Here is a 16,680-nt window from a genome sequence, read left to right on the forward strand (position 1 = left end):
AATAATGTAATTTTGAGCATCCAGTTCACCAAAACTGACAGTTGGGGAGGACAAGAGAAATAATGGTAACATCTTAAAATAAGTACTTAAGGTGGCTTGGACACTCAAGAAGGGGTTGAAGGTTCTCCTTATTACTTATTGGTCAATACCCCTCCCTCCCTCTCCCGCTCTCCCTCCCCCCTCCCTCCCTTCCTCTCTCTCATTCAGAGTCACCTATAGCCCCTCCAACCCATGATATAGCCTCCTTAGGTTTGCAAAAGTCATTATCAGCTCATATTTCCAGTGTGACAGAAGGAGAAAATGATTATATATAGGGTTGAGGAAGAAAATCCTATTAATTCTATTTTATTTTAATCCCATTTAAATTTATGTGAAAATAAATCAGACTTAGTTTTTGACTTGATCCCACCCATCATTTTTAGGGGGTGGTCTCCAGACATGGGACAAAGGCCAAGTATACCCCTCCATTATGCACCTGTGTCCTAATGAATAGTTTCCTAATATTCTAATGCAGGGAAAGCAATTACCTAAAAGTGCTTTGCAGGAAACAATTCAACAATAAAGATATCCACATCATAAGCAATTGGCTGTATTTGTACCAATAATTGTATGGCTGCTACTCTTCAGAGCCATGTATTTTGTGGCTGTTACTATTTGGTGGCTGCTTTGGTGTTTCTGTGAGAAAGACTCTTATTTCAAGGCAGAACTACCACCTAGGTTTGTTGTCTGTATTTTTGTCAATGGATTGGAACAAAAGTGTTGCTAGCACCGAAACTTATGTGCTATGCTAAGTAATGAAGTACTGCTGATTATCTTGCTATGCTTTGGTTTGAGTACTTGAGACTCAATGAGTCTTTAGCTAGTGCAGATGGAAATGGATTGGGCCTGAGATACTGGATGGATCTTAATATGTCCATAATGTTCATAACAAAATATCCATATAACAACTTGTTGCATTTATATGTTCACTCTTACCACTTTCCAGGGATGATTAAATTGCTGAATTACACTTTCTATATAAATACTTATCTGTTTTGTTCCTTCATCCCCTCTGCTGTATTCCCAGTGTTCAACTTCTCATTCCTGTCTGTTTCAGAGCCTAATGTACTACTACTAATAATAATAAATATTTATTTCTTAGCCGCACCCTCTCCCAAAGGACTCGGGGCGGCGTACAATAAAACATAGGAAATAAATATATAGACAAACATACATATAACAAAAACGTATACCAAGGCATATACAAGGAGGAGGTGAGCTGATGAATAAAAACAATTAAAAACACAATGTTTAAAAACCCCTAAATAATTGAATACAATTAAAATACCCCAAATAAAAAATAAAAAACCCGTCAGGAGCGATATAGTTGGATCAAAGTTGAGCCAGGCCAGCTACTTGAAATAGGTGGGTCTTGAGCTTTACACGAAAGGAGCGGAGGTCAGAGGTATTCCTAATATCCGGGGGGAGGTCATTCCACAGGGCTGGGCCCGCCACAGAGAAGGCTCTACTCCTAGGCGCCGCCCCCCGGCATTGCCTGGTGGACGGCACCTGGAGGAGACCCTCTCTGTGCGAGCGGATTGGTCGCAGGGATGTATGGGGCAGAATACGATCCCGCAAGTAACTAGGTCCTGAGCCATGGAGCGCTTTGAAGATCGTTATCAAAACCTTGAAACGCACCCGATAGACTACAGGAAGCCAGTGCAGCTCGCGCAGGAACGGTGTCACATGGGAGTACCTAGTACTCCCCATAATTACCCGCGCGGCTGCGTTCTGGACCAACTGTAGCCTCTGGGTGCATTTCAAGGGAAGCCCCATGTACCAATGAACTAGGAAGGATATCAGTGAACCTGAGGCACGAAATAGATTTTATTAAAAAATCTATATTTGGGAAAAAATTTAGAGACATGCTCTAAGGCAGAGGTGTCGAACTGGTGGCCCATGGGCTGGATGTGACACAGCAGGCCATGCCCACCCCAGCTCTGCGAAGGGGAAAAACATCGTGAAACATGTGATGGCAACATGACGGCACTAGTTTGACACCTGTGCTCTTCTAAAGCATCTAATATTTTAAGGCGGCGTTTCTCAACTTGGCAACTTTTAAGATGTGTGGACTTCAGCCAGCTGGGGAATTCTGGGAGTGGAAGTCCCCACATCTTAACAGTTGCCAAGTTTGAAAAACACATCCTTAAAGTGCTTGCTCTAGAATGCTCCAGAAGGTGATTGCTGAGAGAGGTGGAGGCATAAAATGCCTTGGGAAGTGTTGAGGGAAGAGGATGAGGCTCAGTCATTGGAATAACAAACAGGAGCCTTTCATGTTCCAAAAAGAAAAAGAAAACACACATATTTGTTGTATCCCATATCAACTGTCTTTAAATGCCACATAAGACAATGTTTTGTTCCCACTGGAAAGCTAGGCAATGAGGGCTACCCATAACCCTTGTTGGATAATATAGCAGGATGAGAAGAAGTAAAAGAAAGACGAGTTTATATGTGAGCAGGCAGAAATAACAAGGGCATTTTAATAGATTCAGCTTCAACACAGCTAGCTTGGGACTATACTGTTTCCTGCATCTTATTAGCTCTGAAGAAAAGCAAAGTCTGTAGCGGCAGGGTCACTTCTAAGTGTCCCTGTGTTGCTTAAAGGGTAATAGAGTTACAGTCTTGGATGCACATTAAATGGAATGACAATCACACTGCTTCCATCCCCGGCTCTACATCTCAGGACAGTGTTTTAGAAATGCCTTCCTTAAAATACTATACAAAGATTAGTTTTGCACTAAGAGCTCACAGAGGAAGGTGGCAATCTCAGCACTCAAGTCAGTATCATTAGTCACATACAAAACTCAATACATGGCAGAGAGTCCACTGCCAAACTCAGAAGTCCTGTTGCTGCTTCTCTTTAGCTGCACTCTCTTGAGTGTTGAGTAAGGGCCGGAATAATCAGAGTTTTGATTATCCTCTTCTTGTAGGTCCTGGTGAAAATCTGGTAGAAGGCAGGATCAAGTGAATAGATAAGGATCTAGGCATGATCTGAAGGAGTCTTCGTCAGGATCTTCTAAAATGGAAGTATAGAAAGAGGCTGTTGGTGAATCCAGGAGGACTTGCCTTTGCCCTGTAACCTGTAGACCTGGGGAAACCATATTACCAAGAAAAGAGTTTTGGCTGTGCAACTTTGGTTTATGACTTGCAATGCCACCCTGTGCTGCCTGACCTACAATTGGACAGATTGCTATCTCTTCCTGAGTAGCTTTTGTCTGTAACCTGGTGTTTCCTTAATTAGTAATACCCGCAAGTTAACAAGCTCTGTTCTGTGACCTTAATTAGTTAATTAGTATCCTCTGGCATAAGTTGTGCTGCTGCCTGAAACTGACAAGATCCCTGCCTTGACCTTAATACATTAATAGCTGATGCTTTTTGCCCCCTGAGCAATTGGTGGCTTGACTCCATAGTGGAGCACAATCTGCAAATAGCTTGTGCTATTGCATTCCTTTCGATGTGCATTTGCTGTTGAAGTGCTTATTAACTTGTAAACCCTTCTTCTCCAATGAATGTAAATACAGACATCATTTCCCTTCTTGTTAATTACCTTCAATCCATGGTGAACATTCCAAAGAGTGGAGGATGAGGGGGAAATAGTTGCTTCACCAAATTGACTTCCTTGTGAGTCGAATTCTGGAGTCCATCCTTACTATGTGGATTCATTGCAGAAGATTACAGAAGGGCCCCTGGTGCTTTGAACATATTCAAGAGCATTTTCTTAAACTTTTTAAAAAGTTTATTGCCATCCTGGCATCTCCCGTGGTGTTTTGTTCTTTGGTATTTATCCTAAAAATTATAATTAAGTATCAACATACAAATTAGTGGCAACATATGCCGACTAGCAAAATCAGTAGGCAGTAAAGGTTCTGATAAAGCACCTGATTTGCTGGGAGCTCTGCAGCTTTTTGACGCAGTCTGATCAAAATAGACTCTTAATGGTATTTCAAAAGACCCTGAAAACCTGGCTCTTCTAGGCTTTGGGTCAGCATGAATGAAGGCCCTTTTCTTGTTCATTCCCATCTGCCCCGCCCCCATCTTTGCCACTGTTGTTCCTTTTTCTTTTGTTTTTTGTTGTGCTAAGTTTTTCTATCAATTCATAAGCTGCCCTATCATTGGGTATCGGGTGGATACACCCATACACACCTTTGTGTATGTAAAATTACATATAATTACACCCACACACCCACAATGTGTCTGTAATTATATATTACATATTATAATAAAAATAATATATATTATCTATGAGTGCTGTACCAAAAAATCTTGGATGGCATTGAGAAAATATGCACATTGACAACATTTCCTTGTTACAAACGGTTTAGATCTGCACATTTACCAATACATTATGACATCTTAAGTTCTTGGGAAGAACTTGATATGAAGGCAAACACCAACTAAAGAACTGGAAGGTGTGATTTCACATTTTTGTGCTGCTGGTGCTGATATTGATAATGTTGGAGTTCCTGGATATCGGATGACAAATGGGCCACAGAACTCAGGCCTGTTTGTTGGCTAAGCAACCAGGGCCAGAAAGCTGGAGGAAAACTTGTTTTCTCAAATACTTCTCATGTCAAATATACAAAGTCTGAAAACAAAATAATGATCTGTTATTGAAAATCAAATCCGGCAAGGAGGACATTTTTTTTAAAAAAAATATTGTATACCACCTGGAGTTACCTAAGTGTGAATTGTGTGGTTACATAGATTTGTTTAATAAATAATAAATAAATACCTCTAACACCATTACACAACAACATCTGCCTATCCCAGGCCTTTGGGAAGTACTTGACAGGTACATAAAAGTGTCAAACCCAGTCTAAACATCTGCTAATTGTGCAATCAATCAACCATAGTAACAACTCTGCTCCTTCTGCTGATGCTCTCGGCCCCTCTTTCTTACTGGAACATATGCAGAGCTTCCCTCTGTGTAAGTTAGGAGTGGTTGACTTTTCAGAACTGGATTCTACTTGAGTGTCGAATGATATATTGGGACCCATTCTCCAAAAGACAACTGGAGACAGAACCAAAACTAAATTTGATTAAAATATAATTGAAATCAAAATGCTTCAATGTAACTAATGGGATTATTCTATGCGTATTTAGGAACGCCTTCATCCATCAGATCAAAAGTAACTTAGTAATAACATTCTGAAGGACTAAAAGAATCGAACACCACACTTTGCAGGGTGGAGGTAAACATAAGAGATTTTTTTTTTTACAAACAGAAGTTAGGCCACCCTATCCAGATCACCCCTCAGCAGAAGTCCCTTACAACTCTCCTTCCCTGCTGTCACGAATCATGGCTGGATTTGGGTTATCTAGGAAGAGCTTTGGAGAAAGCACACAACTACAGAAATATTTTATTTTCAATTTTAATTGGCTTATCAGAGACAAAGAAATGATGACAGAGTTAGAAAAGGGAATATTCATCCTCCCTCTTTTTCTCAACCACTGAGCCTGTGTCTTCTCCAGGGATGTTTTCAGCTATGCCGCGTGGAAATCAGCCACTTTAAAACAAAGAGATTTTCATTCTTTGAAATCAGTCTTACATCAACTATTATTCCCTCCCCTCCTTAACATTTTGCCCACCCTGTAGCTGAAGCAATGCTGACCTAGCATAAAGCCTTTTCCATATGGTAGATTGGCATATAAAGGCCCCCTCCATCCCTCCCTTCCTCCCCATTTATATTTATATATCTATATATATTACAAAAAAAAAACCTTCATCCCCTCTTCCGTTTGTTTTCAAACTTATTCACAAAATGTTTACAAAATAATATTGAAATTAAGTTCTTGAATTGAAATCCAGTCCATGTTGGCTCACTGACATTGTTAATGGATTCAAAGTTTCACGCCCCCTCCCCCCCACCTCACCCTTCAATTGTAATCATTTTTCCTGATTCTCAAGACTGAGAAAGTTCCTATCACGTTTTTTTTCCTTGGAAATGTACTGCAGGAGGCAAATTCTTCAGGTCACAAGAGACTTGTTGGATTTGGTCAAGATTCTCTGTGGTGATACATATCCACGCAGAGAGAAAGTTTCCCCCAAAGGAAAAGGCCTTTTTTGTATTTCCAGGGGAGCAGACATGTGCTGAGCACAAAGTATATTGGTAACAGGCTGCCAGAGAAGTCATAGCTGCCTGGAAGAGGCAGAGATGTTTTGGAATTTCAAGCTGGATGCTTTCCAACTCAGGTTGTCTGCCTGTCTTTTCAGCAACTTTTCTTTCAGTAAAAATAGATTCTTTATCTTGGATTGAGAGATAATATGTAGGCCAAGCAAACTCATGTTTTTGCTGGAAAAGGGACAACTTTTCCTATCTATTTTCCATATTCATGGTTTTCATACTTCAGTATTTTTCTCTTTTCATCTGTATTTGGTAATTTTTAAAGAAATTCACCAGATGTATTTATCCACCCTTCTTGCAGAGAAAAAAAACCCCTGCAGCCTTCATGAGTCCAACGATGCTGCTTGTACCTCCATGGCCAGGAGTGTCTCACCCTTTCTCCCTTGATCCCACTGTTTGATAAAAGTTGGATATACTACATGAACTGACGATGAGGCTGCTTTCCATGGCATGCAGATTCCCTGGCTCCTAGACTGAAATTTGAAAGAACTTAAACCATAGTTGCCTATGAGGCTTATAGACATCACCAATATGCAGAGGAACAATACCATCAGGGCACCCTGCCTGCTTTCCAAGTATTGGTATTGAGCCTCTTTAGTCCTGGCATTGACACAGGCAACCTTGGTCTGCAACTTTGCAAATGCTATGTGAAGACAGGCCCAATATTCTGTATCATGGTGCAATCTTGTAATGTTATACATGTGGGTACCTGTTGGAATACGGGCTACATTTGTTAAGTCCAAGTTGGGGTTGAAACTGGACCAAGTGAGATTAGATGAAATGGTATTGAGATGAGGTTTCCATGAAACCAGGATATTGTAAGTCTGGACTTCCTCAATGATCAGCTCTAGCATGTCTTCACTAAAGGGAAAAGACCTATTGACTATTAGACTGATACTTCTGGTGTCAGCACCTATGAGATTTTGAGCCATACATGTATAGAGGCCTGCCTCTTGTACTGTGATCTTGCGAATCTCCATTGTCCCCTCAGAGTCCACTTTATACTTTCCATCTTCTGAGAATGGCAATAGCTTAAGACCTGACGGTGTGACCCAGTAGATCTCTGGTTCTGGTTCTGCTAAAGCCCTACAATGAAGAGAGATGTCTTCTCCATCTACCACATCTAAATAAGAAGGAAAGCTTTTGTCAGAGATGAGGGGTAAGCATCTGTCAGTCATTTCTCTGAAGGGGACATCACGTATATGTTTTCTTTTTAGGTCTGGAGGTTCAGCACATAATGTGGATTGAGGCTCAATGAAGCGTATATGGTTCTCAGTACTATTGACCCAACGGATGACACAATCACAGTGAAGGGGATTGCTGTGGATGCTTATCTCCTGCAGACTTGGGAGGGACTCTAGTGTTTGCTTATGCAAAGCACTTAGAGCATTGTTGTTGAGCATGAGAGTTTCCATCTGAGGGAGATGGTGGAAAGCACTGGGATGGATATAGGATAGTTTAGGGTTGTTGGTCACGTCCAGTTTCGTTAGTTCAGGCAAGTTGATCAAGGCAAATTTGTCAATAGAAACCAGCTCTTCCATATTGTTGAGTCCCAATTCCTTGAGGTGTAGCATGTTTGTGAAGTCACTCTGCTTAATCCTCGGAAGTGGATTTTTGTTCAGATCCAAGAATTTAAGTCCTGGAACCTGCTGTAATGCTCGCTTGGGAACATTGATCAGGTTGTTATCATAGAAAGACAGACTCTCCAGATTTTTTAAGCCTACAAGAGCATAATCTGAAATCTCTCTCAGGTTCATTCCAGCCAGAACTAAACTTCTCAAGTTTGATAAAGCCCTGAAGTTCATATCCAGAATGGCATCTACTTTGTTGCCACCAATCATTAGGATCTCCAGACTGGGTAGTACTTGGAACCAGCGACTGTCAATTGTCCTTAAGAAGTTGGAGTTGAGATGGAGTCGAAGGAGATTTCCGAGACCTAAGAAGGCTTGGGGAGAAATCCTGCGTATTTGATTGTGATTAAGATAAAGTTCCTGAAGATTAGCCAGACTTGAGAAGCTGTTATCGGGAAGTTCAGCCAGCTGGTTTTCTTCCAAGTGAAGACTCAGCAATTGAGGCATATTCTTCAGGCCAAAGTCCCAAATGTCTGAGAAACTGTTCTGTGATAAATCTAGCTCTGTCAGGTTTTTCAGATACTCCAGTTCACTCTGCTCGACCTTGACAATATTGTTGCTTTGCAAGAGAAGAATCTGTGTCCCCTCTGGCAATCTTTCAGGCACTGTGGAGATAAACAAATCATTGCAGTCAACTGTGGCAGCTTCCCTGTACACAGACCTGGGGGTATACCATGGTCTGATCTGGCAGACACACTGCAATGGACATTTGACCTTCCATGGCACAACAAGAATTGCAGTGGTGGTTGCCATACAGATGAGAAGCAAGTTCAATTGGAAGTGTCTCATTTTCAATGGGCAAGTGCAACTTCCATTCAAAGTAAATGCTTTCACAGGACACATCTGGAATCCAACATGAAGGCAAGTGGAAATAGACACTCCCTCGCCACACTGACTCCTTCAGGAATCTCTGTGGTTACTGCAGGTAGTTCTATGCTAAAGGTAAGAAGCTTCTGCAGCTGAAGAGTTCATAATGGAAAGAGACGTAGTAGTTCCCCTCTCTAATCAGAAGTTTGGCTTTTTCTCTTCCATAAATGATTCATTTCTTCTTTTGCTTGTAACGTTGGGTTTTTTTTCTCTTCCTTACAGCTTTAACTGAAAGAGATTGGGAAAAGACAAATTTATTAGAAAAATGGAAACATACATGTAACAACATATAAAAACCAAAACTTATCACCATATTCTGGAGGTAGAAGGAAGTTATAACGTACATTTAGATTTAGGGTAGAGTTACCGTATTTTTCGCCCTATAAGACACACTTTTTTACTCCAAAAAAGAGGGTGAAAATCTGGTTGCGTCTTATAGGCCGAATGTAGCCACCTGGGCAGTGGTGGGTTTCTGCTGGTTGGTCAATGAACCTGGAAGCCCCGCCCCTGTAACTCACTCGCAAGTCCATGGCATTTTTTTGCATCGGGGCTTCTTTTTAAGCAGGCAGCTATCAGAGAGAAGAAGGCAGCACTTGTGCAGCCGAATGGGAATCCTCCCATTGAAAACAGCGCTGAGTGGGGTGGGGAATCCTTGCTTTCCTCCTCTCAGGGATCTTTTGGGAAGGAAAAAGTGAGGTGGGGAATCCTCCCATTGAAAACAGCACTGAGTGGGGTGGGGAATCCTCCAGTTCCTCCTCTCAGCGATATTTTGCTAAGGGAGGCTTCTCAAAATGGGAGGCCCCCATCTCTTTGCACCCTTCAATCCGTCTGCGGGGGGGGAGGGATCCCCCTCGCGTTCCTCATCTTCCCGGATGGGCTGGTAAGGGGACAGAAAAGGTTGTTCTCCAGTTGGGACGGAGAGAGGGACAGACAGACAGAGACACACACACAGACACACAGACACACACACACACACACACAGAGTGAGTGATTGAGTGAGTGACAGACAGACAGACAGACACACACACACGTACACACAGAGTGACAGACAGAGAGGAAGGGAGGAGAGAGAAACACACAGAGAGAGAGAGAGAGAGGGAGGGAGGGAGAGTGAGAGACAGACAGACACACACATACAGAGTGACAGATGGAGGAGGGAGGAGAGAGAGAGACAGAGATACAGAGACAGACAGACAGACACACAGAAAGAATGACAGAGAGAGACAGAGAGGGGGGAGGGGGAGAGAGACAAAGAGCTACACACACAGAGAGAGACAGACAGACAGACACACAGAGAAACAGAAAGAGAGAGAAAGAGAAAGAAAGGTAGAAAGAATGAAAAAAGAAAAGAAAAAAAAGAAAGTGGGAGAGAGAGATGAAAGAAACAAACAAAGAAAGAAAACGTATGACCACAATTGAGCCCAAAATTGAGTGGCAATTGAGCCCAAAAATCTTTTTTTTCTAGATTTTCCTCCTTTAAAATTGGGTGCGTCTTATATTCCGGAGCGTCTTATAGGGCGAAAAATACGGTACTTGGACTCCTAAACCCAGGACTCACATGGAGCTTTTGGTACATATTTTTATGAAACATGATTGAATTGGTTTGACCAAATTAGGAAGGTTAAATGCACTGTTGGACCAATAAAACCATACTTGGTCATCTTTTTAGAGGAGTTTATCTGCTCAACCAATAAGAATATTTTATCAGAAAAGCCATGCTCTATATGTCACTTTTGCCATAAATTAAAAGTACCCTTTTTCTTTCTGAGACATAAACATGCATATCTTTTTCTAAATAGTAACTGCTAAAATAGCTCTATCATAAGTCATGAGTTAGGTATCATGCAGATAATCCTCAAGTATTGTACTCCTCAATTTACAACCATTTATTTAGCTACCATTCAAAGTTACAATGACACTGAAAAAGTGACTTATGACCAGTCTTCATACTTAATGATTATCGCAGCATCTCCACTGTTATGTGATCAAAATGCAGGTGCTTGACAACATCTTTATGAGAATTATAGCTTCCCATGATCATGCGATCAACATTTGTGACCTTCCCCACTGGCTTCTGACAAGCAGTCAATGGAGGAAGCCACAGAATAACAGTTGGAAGGGACTTTGGAGGTCTTCTAATCCAACTCTATACCATTTCAGACAAATGGTTGCCCAATCTCTTCTTAAAAACTTCCAGTGTTGGAGCATCAACAACTTCTGGAGGCAAGTTGTTCCACTGATGGTTCTTACTGTCAGAAAATTTCTCCTTAGTTATAGGTTGCTTCTATCCTTGATTATTTTCCATTCATTGCCTCTTATTTTGCTTTCTTTCTGGAAACCCTTTAGATATTGGAACACTGCTACCATGTCACCCCTAGTCCTTCTTTTCATTAAAGTAGACAATTCCAGCAATGTTTTAGTCTCCAGTTCCCTAATGGTCTTTGCCCCTCTTCTCCGTCTTCTTTCTTTGTAGCGACCAAAACTGGGTGCAGTATTCCAAGTGTGATCTTACCAAGGTATTATAGTGTGATATTAACACTTCATCTGATCTTGATTCTATTCCTCTGTTAATGTAGCTTAGGACTGTGTTGGCTTTTTTGGCAGCTGCAGCACACTGCTGGCTCATGGATCCCTCTCACAAGTTACTAATATTGAGCCAGGTACCACTTATACTATACCTGGGCATTTGGTTTTTCATGCATATATATAGAACTTTACTTTTTTTCACCACTTCAGATTCATTTAATGACCACATGATTCACTTAAGAACTGCAGTGATTCATTTAACAATCATGGCAAAAATTCATAAAATCTGCCATGATTTACTTAACAACCCCCTTATTTAGCAACATAAATTCTAGTCCAAATTCTGGCCCATAAGTTGAGGACCACCTGTATTTTAACAGCAGCTTAAGGAGAGAAGGATAAATAGTATATCCTGTACTGAAAAATATGGAATTGCTAGTTGAAATTCAACTGTCGTCTTCAGATACACTTCTGTAATTACTTTGGATCTCTTGTAGATACAGTTTCTGAGAAGGGACGGAAGAAGAAATGGCTGGAAAATTACTTTCTTCCTATTTGCTAACTGGCATTAGTAGTCTTCACCAGAGACACATTCCAAACACTCCAAGGTGTTTTTAGTTTCACTTGTGAATAAGCTCTAAGACTCATGCAGGGATCTGTACTGTCCATTATTTTTTAACACCTTTTCCTACTGGCAACTGTGTTTGAGGCAGAGAGTTGAACCCAGCAACAATTCAGCAGGATCTAGGCAGGCAATAGGAAAAGATGCAAGTGACAGATGGGCCACTGGGTCAGCTCTACCAATAGTCAGGTTGAGATAGCTGCCTCAGATGTAGATGTCAAGTATGAATGTCAAGTGAGAAACAGCAGTGCCCTCACCTAGTTGTTTATACTTTGTGCTGCCTGAAGACAGCAATGAAAGTGGCCTTTCACTTTCTGTTAATCTAGCTAGAATTCTCAGAACTAATGGAGGAAGCTGTTGCATCATGAGTAGTGAAATGTTAGTAGGCTCTTTACATAGAAATGGAAGCTGTGGAACTTCTAATTTATCTTTTGCAGCAAAATGTTTTTGTATAATCCTGCTCTGCCAATCCCAAAAAGGATTACCATAAAGCATTCCTAGGAAAGATCAGCAAAGAATGCTGGAAGAGTATATAATACCAGCAAGACGAACCAAGGCAGTAAGATTATCCCATCTGCCTAGCTGGAGCAAGCAGGCATCTATGTTGGACAGCAGCAAAAGAGGAATTTGCTGGAGGTGGGTGATCATTTTAGTAACAAGGAACACTAATAACAAAGAGAACCTGTTAGAATATTCATGACTGGAAGAGACATGGTAACAAGGTGAGCCAATGAATAGGCATAGCAACTAAGTCAGCCAATAGGAGCTTAAACAGATCTGAGTCTGTGCTGAGAATTGAAACTGAAACAAGACTGATCTCTGTCTGCTCTGAACTCTAAAATGAAGCTAACTATTCTCTCCTGCTTGTGTTCTGCTTGTAACTTCTACCACATTGAAATAATCTACTATTTGTATCGTACATTTATTCATCTGTTATTATGTATATAAAGAAGTTAATGAATCCAGCTGAATCAGTTATCTGTGTGTGCTTCCTTCAACAAACTCTGAAAGAACCTTTCATATTGTGTAAGAGAAAGCAATGCTAAACTATGTTTGCATTTTACCAAGAAAATCATATGGATAGAAAATATAAAATGATCAATGATATAATGCCAGATGATGGGACCTTTGGGTCAAATGGCACTCAATGTACTACTGAGAAAAGGAGGTAAGGAGCTTTTGGAGTTCTAAATGAGGTTTATGATGCTGGTAGACTAGAGCTAAAGGCTAAAGCTTCCAGCTGCTGAGGTTGCCATGCAGAAAACGAAAATCCAAAACTGCAAAGTTAGAATTACAGGGATCAGGGAACTTAAGAGGCGTGAATACAGAGAAGCTCAACACAGTGGAAAGTGAAGTGAATCAGCCACACATTGATGTCATAGGGAATCCTATGATACCTTCATTTGCTAACAAAGCCTTCCCACCACCAAACAATATCTTTATAATATGAGCATCATTTAACAAACTACTCAGAAGTCAAACTGACTATATTATAAGTGTAAGGAGGTGGAACAGTTCAGTTATAACAGCAAAGATGTTGCCAGCGGCTGCTTGTGTAGTATATCACAAAACCATTGCTCTGAAGTGAACTTTATTGATAGAAAACCAGAAAAAGTGTGGAATAAACTTAAAGAAATTGTTAAGGATGATTGTGAAAAATAACTCCTAGAGAGCTAGACACAGAAAAAGCAAACTTTTGTATCAGAACAAATAGTGGAAATTGTCAAGAGAATAAAAGTCAAAGTCAAGAAATATAAAGATCTTAGGAAGGAAATTATCAAAGAATTTTACAGAGCTGTTAGAGGAGACAAGAAACAATGTTACAATGAGATCTATAAACACATTGAATATGGAATGTGACTTTGGAAAACAAGGAAAGTCTTCCAAAAGATCTCCAAACTCAGAAGGCTCCATCCACAAATTGATATGATAAAAGCTGCCAATAAAGTAATTAAATTAAAGATCAAGCAAAATTGGAAACATTATTCTGATATTCTATCCAGTACAGATGTCAAATTCCAACATACTTTAGAAGATATTGACTATTTATAGGAAACTTTGGTATTAGAAAATGAGGTTAGATTAGTTGGAAAGATAAGGAACTGAAGGAATACTTTAGAAAAACAGTAACAACAATAGATGAAAAACTAATAGACCCAAAATATGTTAACAAAATGACAGGGTCCTGACTAACTTGGAAGATGTTAGTCTGCATATCAATACCAAAGAAAGCAATCTTGACAAGTATGCAAATTATTGCACAATATTCTTAATTTTATATGCTAGCAAATAAAATCACCCAAGACAGATAAGAGCCCTACATGGAAAGGGAGACGTCAAATGTTCAAGCTGGCTTCAGAAAAAGCTGAAGAATAAGAGACATTTTTATTACTTTATTATTTTATTGGATTTATTTATATCTTGCCTTTGTTATTTTTACAAATAACTCAAGGTGGTAAACATACCCATCATACCGTCCTCCTTCTGTTTTCTTGACAACAACAATTCTGTGAGGTGGGTTAGCCTCAATTCTGTGAGGTGGCAGAGAGAAAGTGATTTTAAAATGTGAGGAAGAAATATCAAAAACCTGCAGTATGCTGATCCTGAGCTTAAATGGACTCCAGAGGATGGTAGAGGACAGGAAGGCCTGGAGGAACGTTGCCCATGGGGTCGTGATGGGTCCAGAGGTGAGTTTCTGCCAGTTCACCCTGGATCAGGCAAACCGGTAGTGGTGGTGGCAAAAGGCTTCACCCAGCCACCCGGATGCTTCTGTGTAAGTGTACATGCGTGCAAGAGCAATCTAGTAGTAAAATAAATTGAAACCCACCACTAGATGGGTCGGACATGACTTTGAAACTAACAAGAACAATGCTGATTATACTACTCTGACAGCTAAAAGTGTAAATAATCTGCAAGTTCTAGAAATGAAAATCAAGGAGCATAGTGTAAATATGGGCTACAATTAAACAACAAGAAGTTCAAATTAATGACTGCAGGTATAGCAAGCAGCCTTAGAATTGACAATAAAGATATTAAAGCAGTAGGTAACTTCTGTTTCGGATCCATAATCAACAATAAAAGAGCCATCAGTCAAGAAACACACCACAGACTACCACCTGTAACATAGCAAAGAAGCCCTTGGAAATGGTACTCGGGTAAGATGACATGTACATGCTTACACAGATCAGAATTGTGTAAGCAGTCATTTTCCCTGTGACATTCTATGGAAGCAGACACTGGTTTTCAAAGAAGTAGAATATTTGAACTTTGGTGTTGGAGACAACTGAGAATACATTTAAAAAATTAAAGCAATCCAGAGTGTTCACTTGAACCACAGGATCAAACTACCACATCTTTAACACCTGATGCAAATACCTAGCTCTCTGGAGAAGTCTAAAATGCTGAGAAGAGTTAAAGGGGACAACATTTGTATGGTGCCAGTTACAGCAGTGTTGAGTGCTCAGTTGGAAGATCTGAAGGGTCAGGTTCAGAACAGATCATCTTGAAGAAAGTCTAGGGCAGGGGTATCCAAACTTGGGAACTTTAAGACTTGTGGACTTCAACTCCCAGAATTCCCCAGCCAGCATAGCTGGCTGGGGAATTCTGGAAGTTGAAGTCCACAAGTCTTAAAGTTCCCAAGTTTGGACATCCCTGGTCTAGGGAGTCACTAAGAGTTAACACCAACTTGATGACAAATCATCATCATCAACCAAACGATGCTTCTCTTACAAGCAAATATACAGAGTTAAAAAGATCTCTATACATAGAAACTCATGGACAAGCCTGGAAAGTCCTGTTCAATACCTAGTATAGTATGAAAAAATATTCAGCACATAAACTGAAACAATTTCAATAAAAATAGTAATTTATGTTGTGATTTAATCTGTGTTGGATCACTTTTATATATCAAGGGAATGAAGAAATCTTTTTATTTATGTTTTTCCTTTGAAAGAGGAAAATATATTGTTTTCTAGTGTCTTGATAGATTTAAGGCAGAGGAAAAAAAAACTTCATTCAGAGTGGGAAAGAAAATTGAAGGTCCATCACAATGGATGTGAAAATCAATATAGCAACCCCTTCCTTAATACAATTACTCTGGGAGATATAATAAAAAGCAAAGGCTGGCCCAAAGCCAAGGCATAAATGCATAGGATCAATTTTGGTGCACAGACCACAGCAAGATACTGGCATCTAATCTTTACTTAGACATCCTTTACAAAATGAGTGTTTTTTTTAAAAAAAAGCATTAAAAAGCATTAAAAATGTTACCTTGGAAAACCATGCCCCTTATTCATTTAATTTTCCCAAATTGCATAGCAGGTGACAAATCACAGATCAGCAACAGCAGCTGGAAAATCTAGGAGCCTGAAAGGAAGACTTGACATTGTTACTATGCCCTGGTTCTCCTTTGCTCCTGAAAACCTTCTAAGGAGGAGACACGAGGCAGTCAGCAAATAATTTAGCATGCTCCTCTTTGCCAAACTATTTTTAAGCCAGGCTCACAGGAAAGGAGTCCTGGAGTTGTAGTTGGGTTTGTAAAGTGAGGGAAAGGGAGGGGAGGGAAACAATTAAAAGAAAATGCTTGATAATGCTCAATATATGTAATTTGAGTCTGAAAAAAATATGACCATCTTCACAGTATATCATGAAGAGTGAAGTGATTTATATTGGCTAGAGCTTTTGGACTAATTGCACTACAGCAGCGTTGGTGAACCTTTTTGACACCGTGTGCTGAAATGGGAACGTATGTGTGGGGAGCGGCGGAAATCAAGAGAGCAGCTCCCTGGTATGCATGTGCACACTGGGAAGCTGAGCTTCTGGTTTTCCAGTAGGCACATGCACACTGGTCACCTGGTCTTCCAGTTTCTGG

At 40.3% G+C, this 16,680-nt stretch overlaps 1 protein-coding gene across 2 annotated transcripts in view; it reads right to left on the reverse strand.

The window, feature by feature from the left end:
* Positions 1 to 5,375: 5,375 nt before the first annotated feature.
* Positions 5,376 to 16,680, reverse strand: part of LRRN2 (leucine rich repeat neuronal 2) — a 155,809-nt gene continuing 144,504 nt past the window's right edge. The window contains exon 3 of one of the 2 annotated variants that reach the window (XM_081946680.1): positions 5,376 to 8,890. In XM_081946680.1, the coding sequence (XP_081802806.1) occupies positions 6,488 to 8,638 (2,151 nt within the window). In that variant the 5' untranslated portion in view covers positions 8,639 to 8,890 and the 3' untranslated portion in view covers positions 5,376 to 6,487. The remainder of the gene's footprint in view (positions 8,891 to 16,680) is intronic. The other variant, XM_081946681.1, reaches the window with a different exon arrangement.

Source organism: Natrix helvetica (genome assembly GCF_964273705.1).
Source record: "Natrix helvetica genome assembly, chromosome: 3".
Taxonomy (NCBI): Eukaryota; Metazoa; Chordata; class Lepidosauria; order Squamata; family Natricidae; genus Natrix; species Natrix helvetica.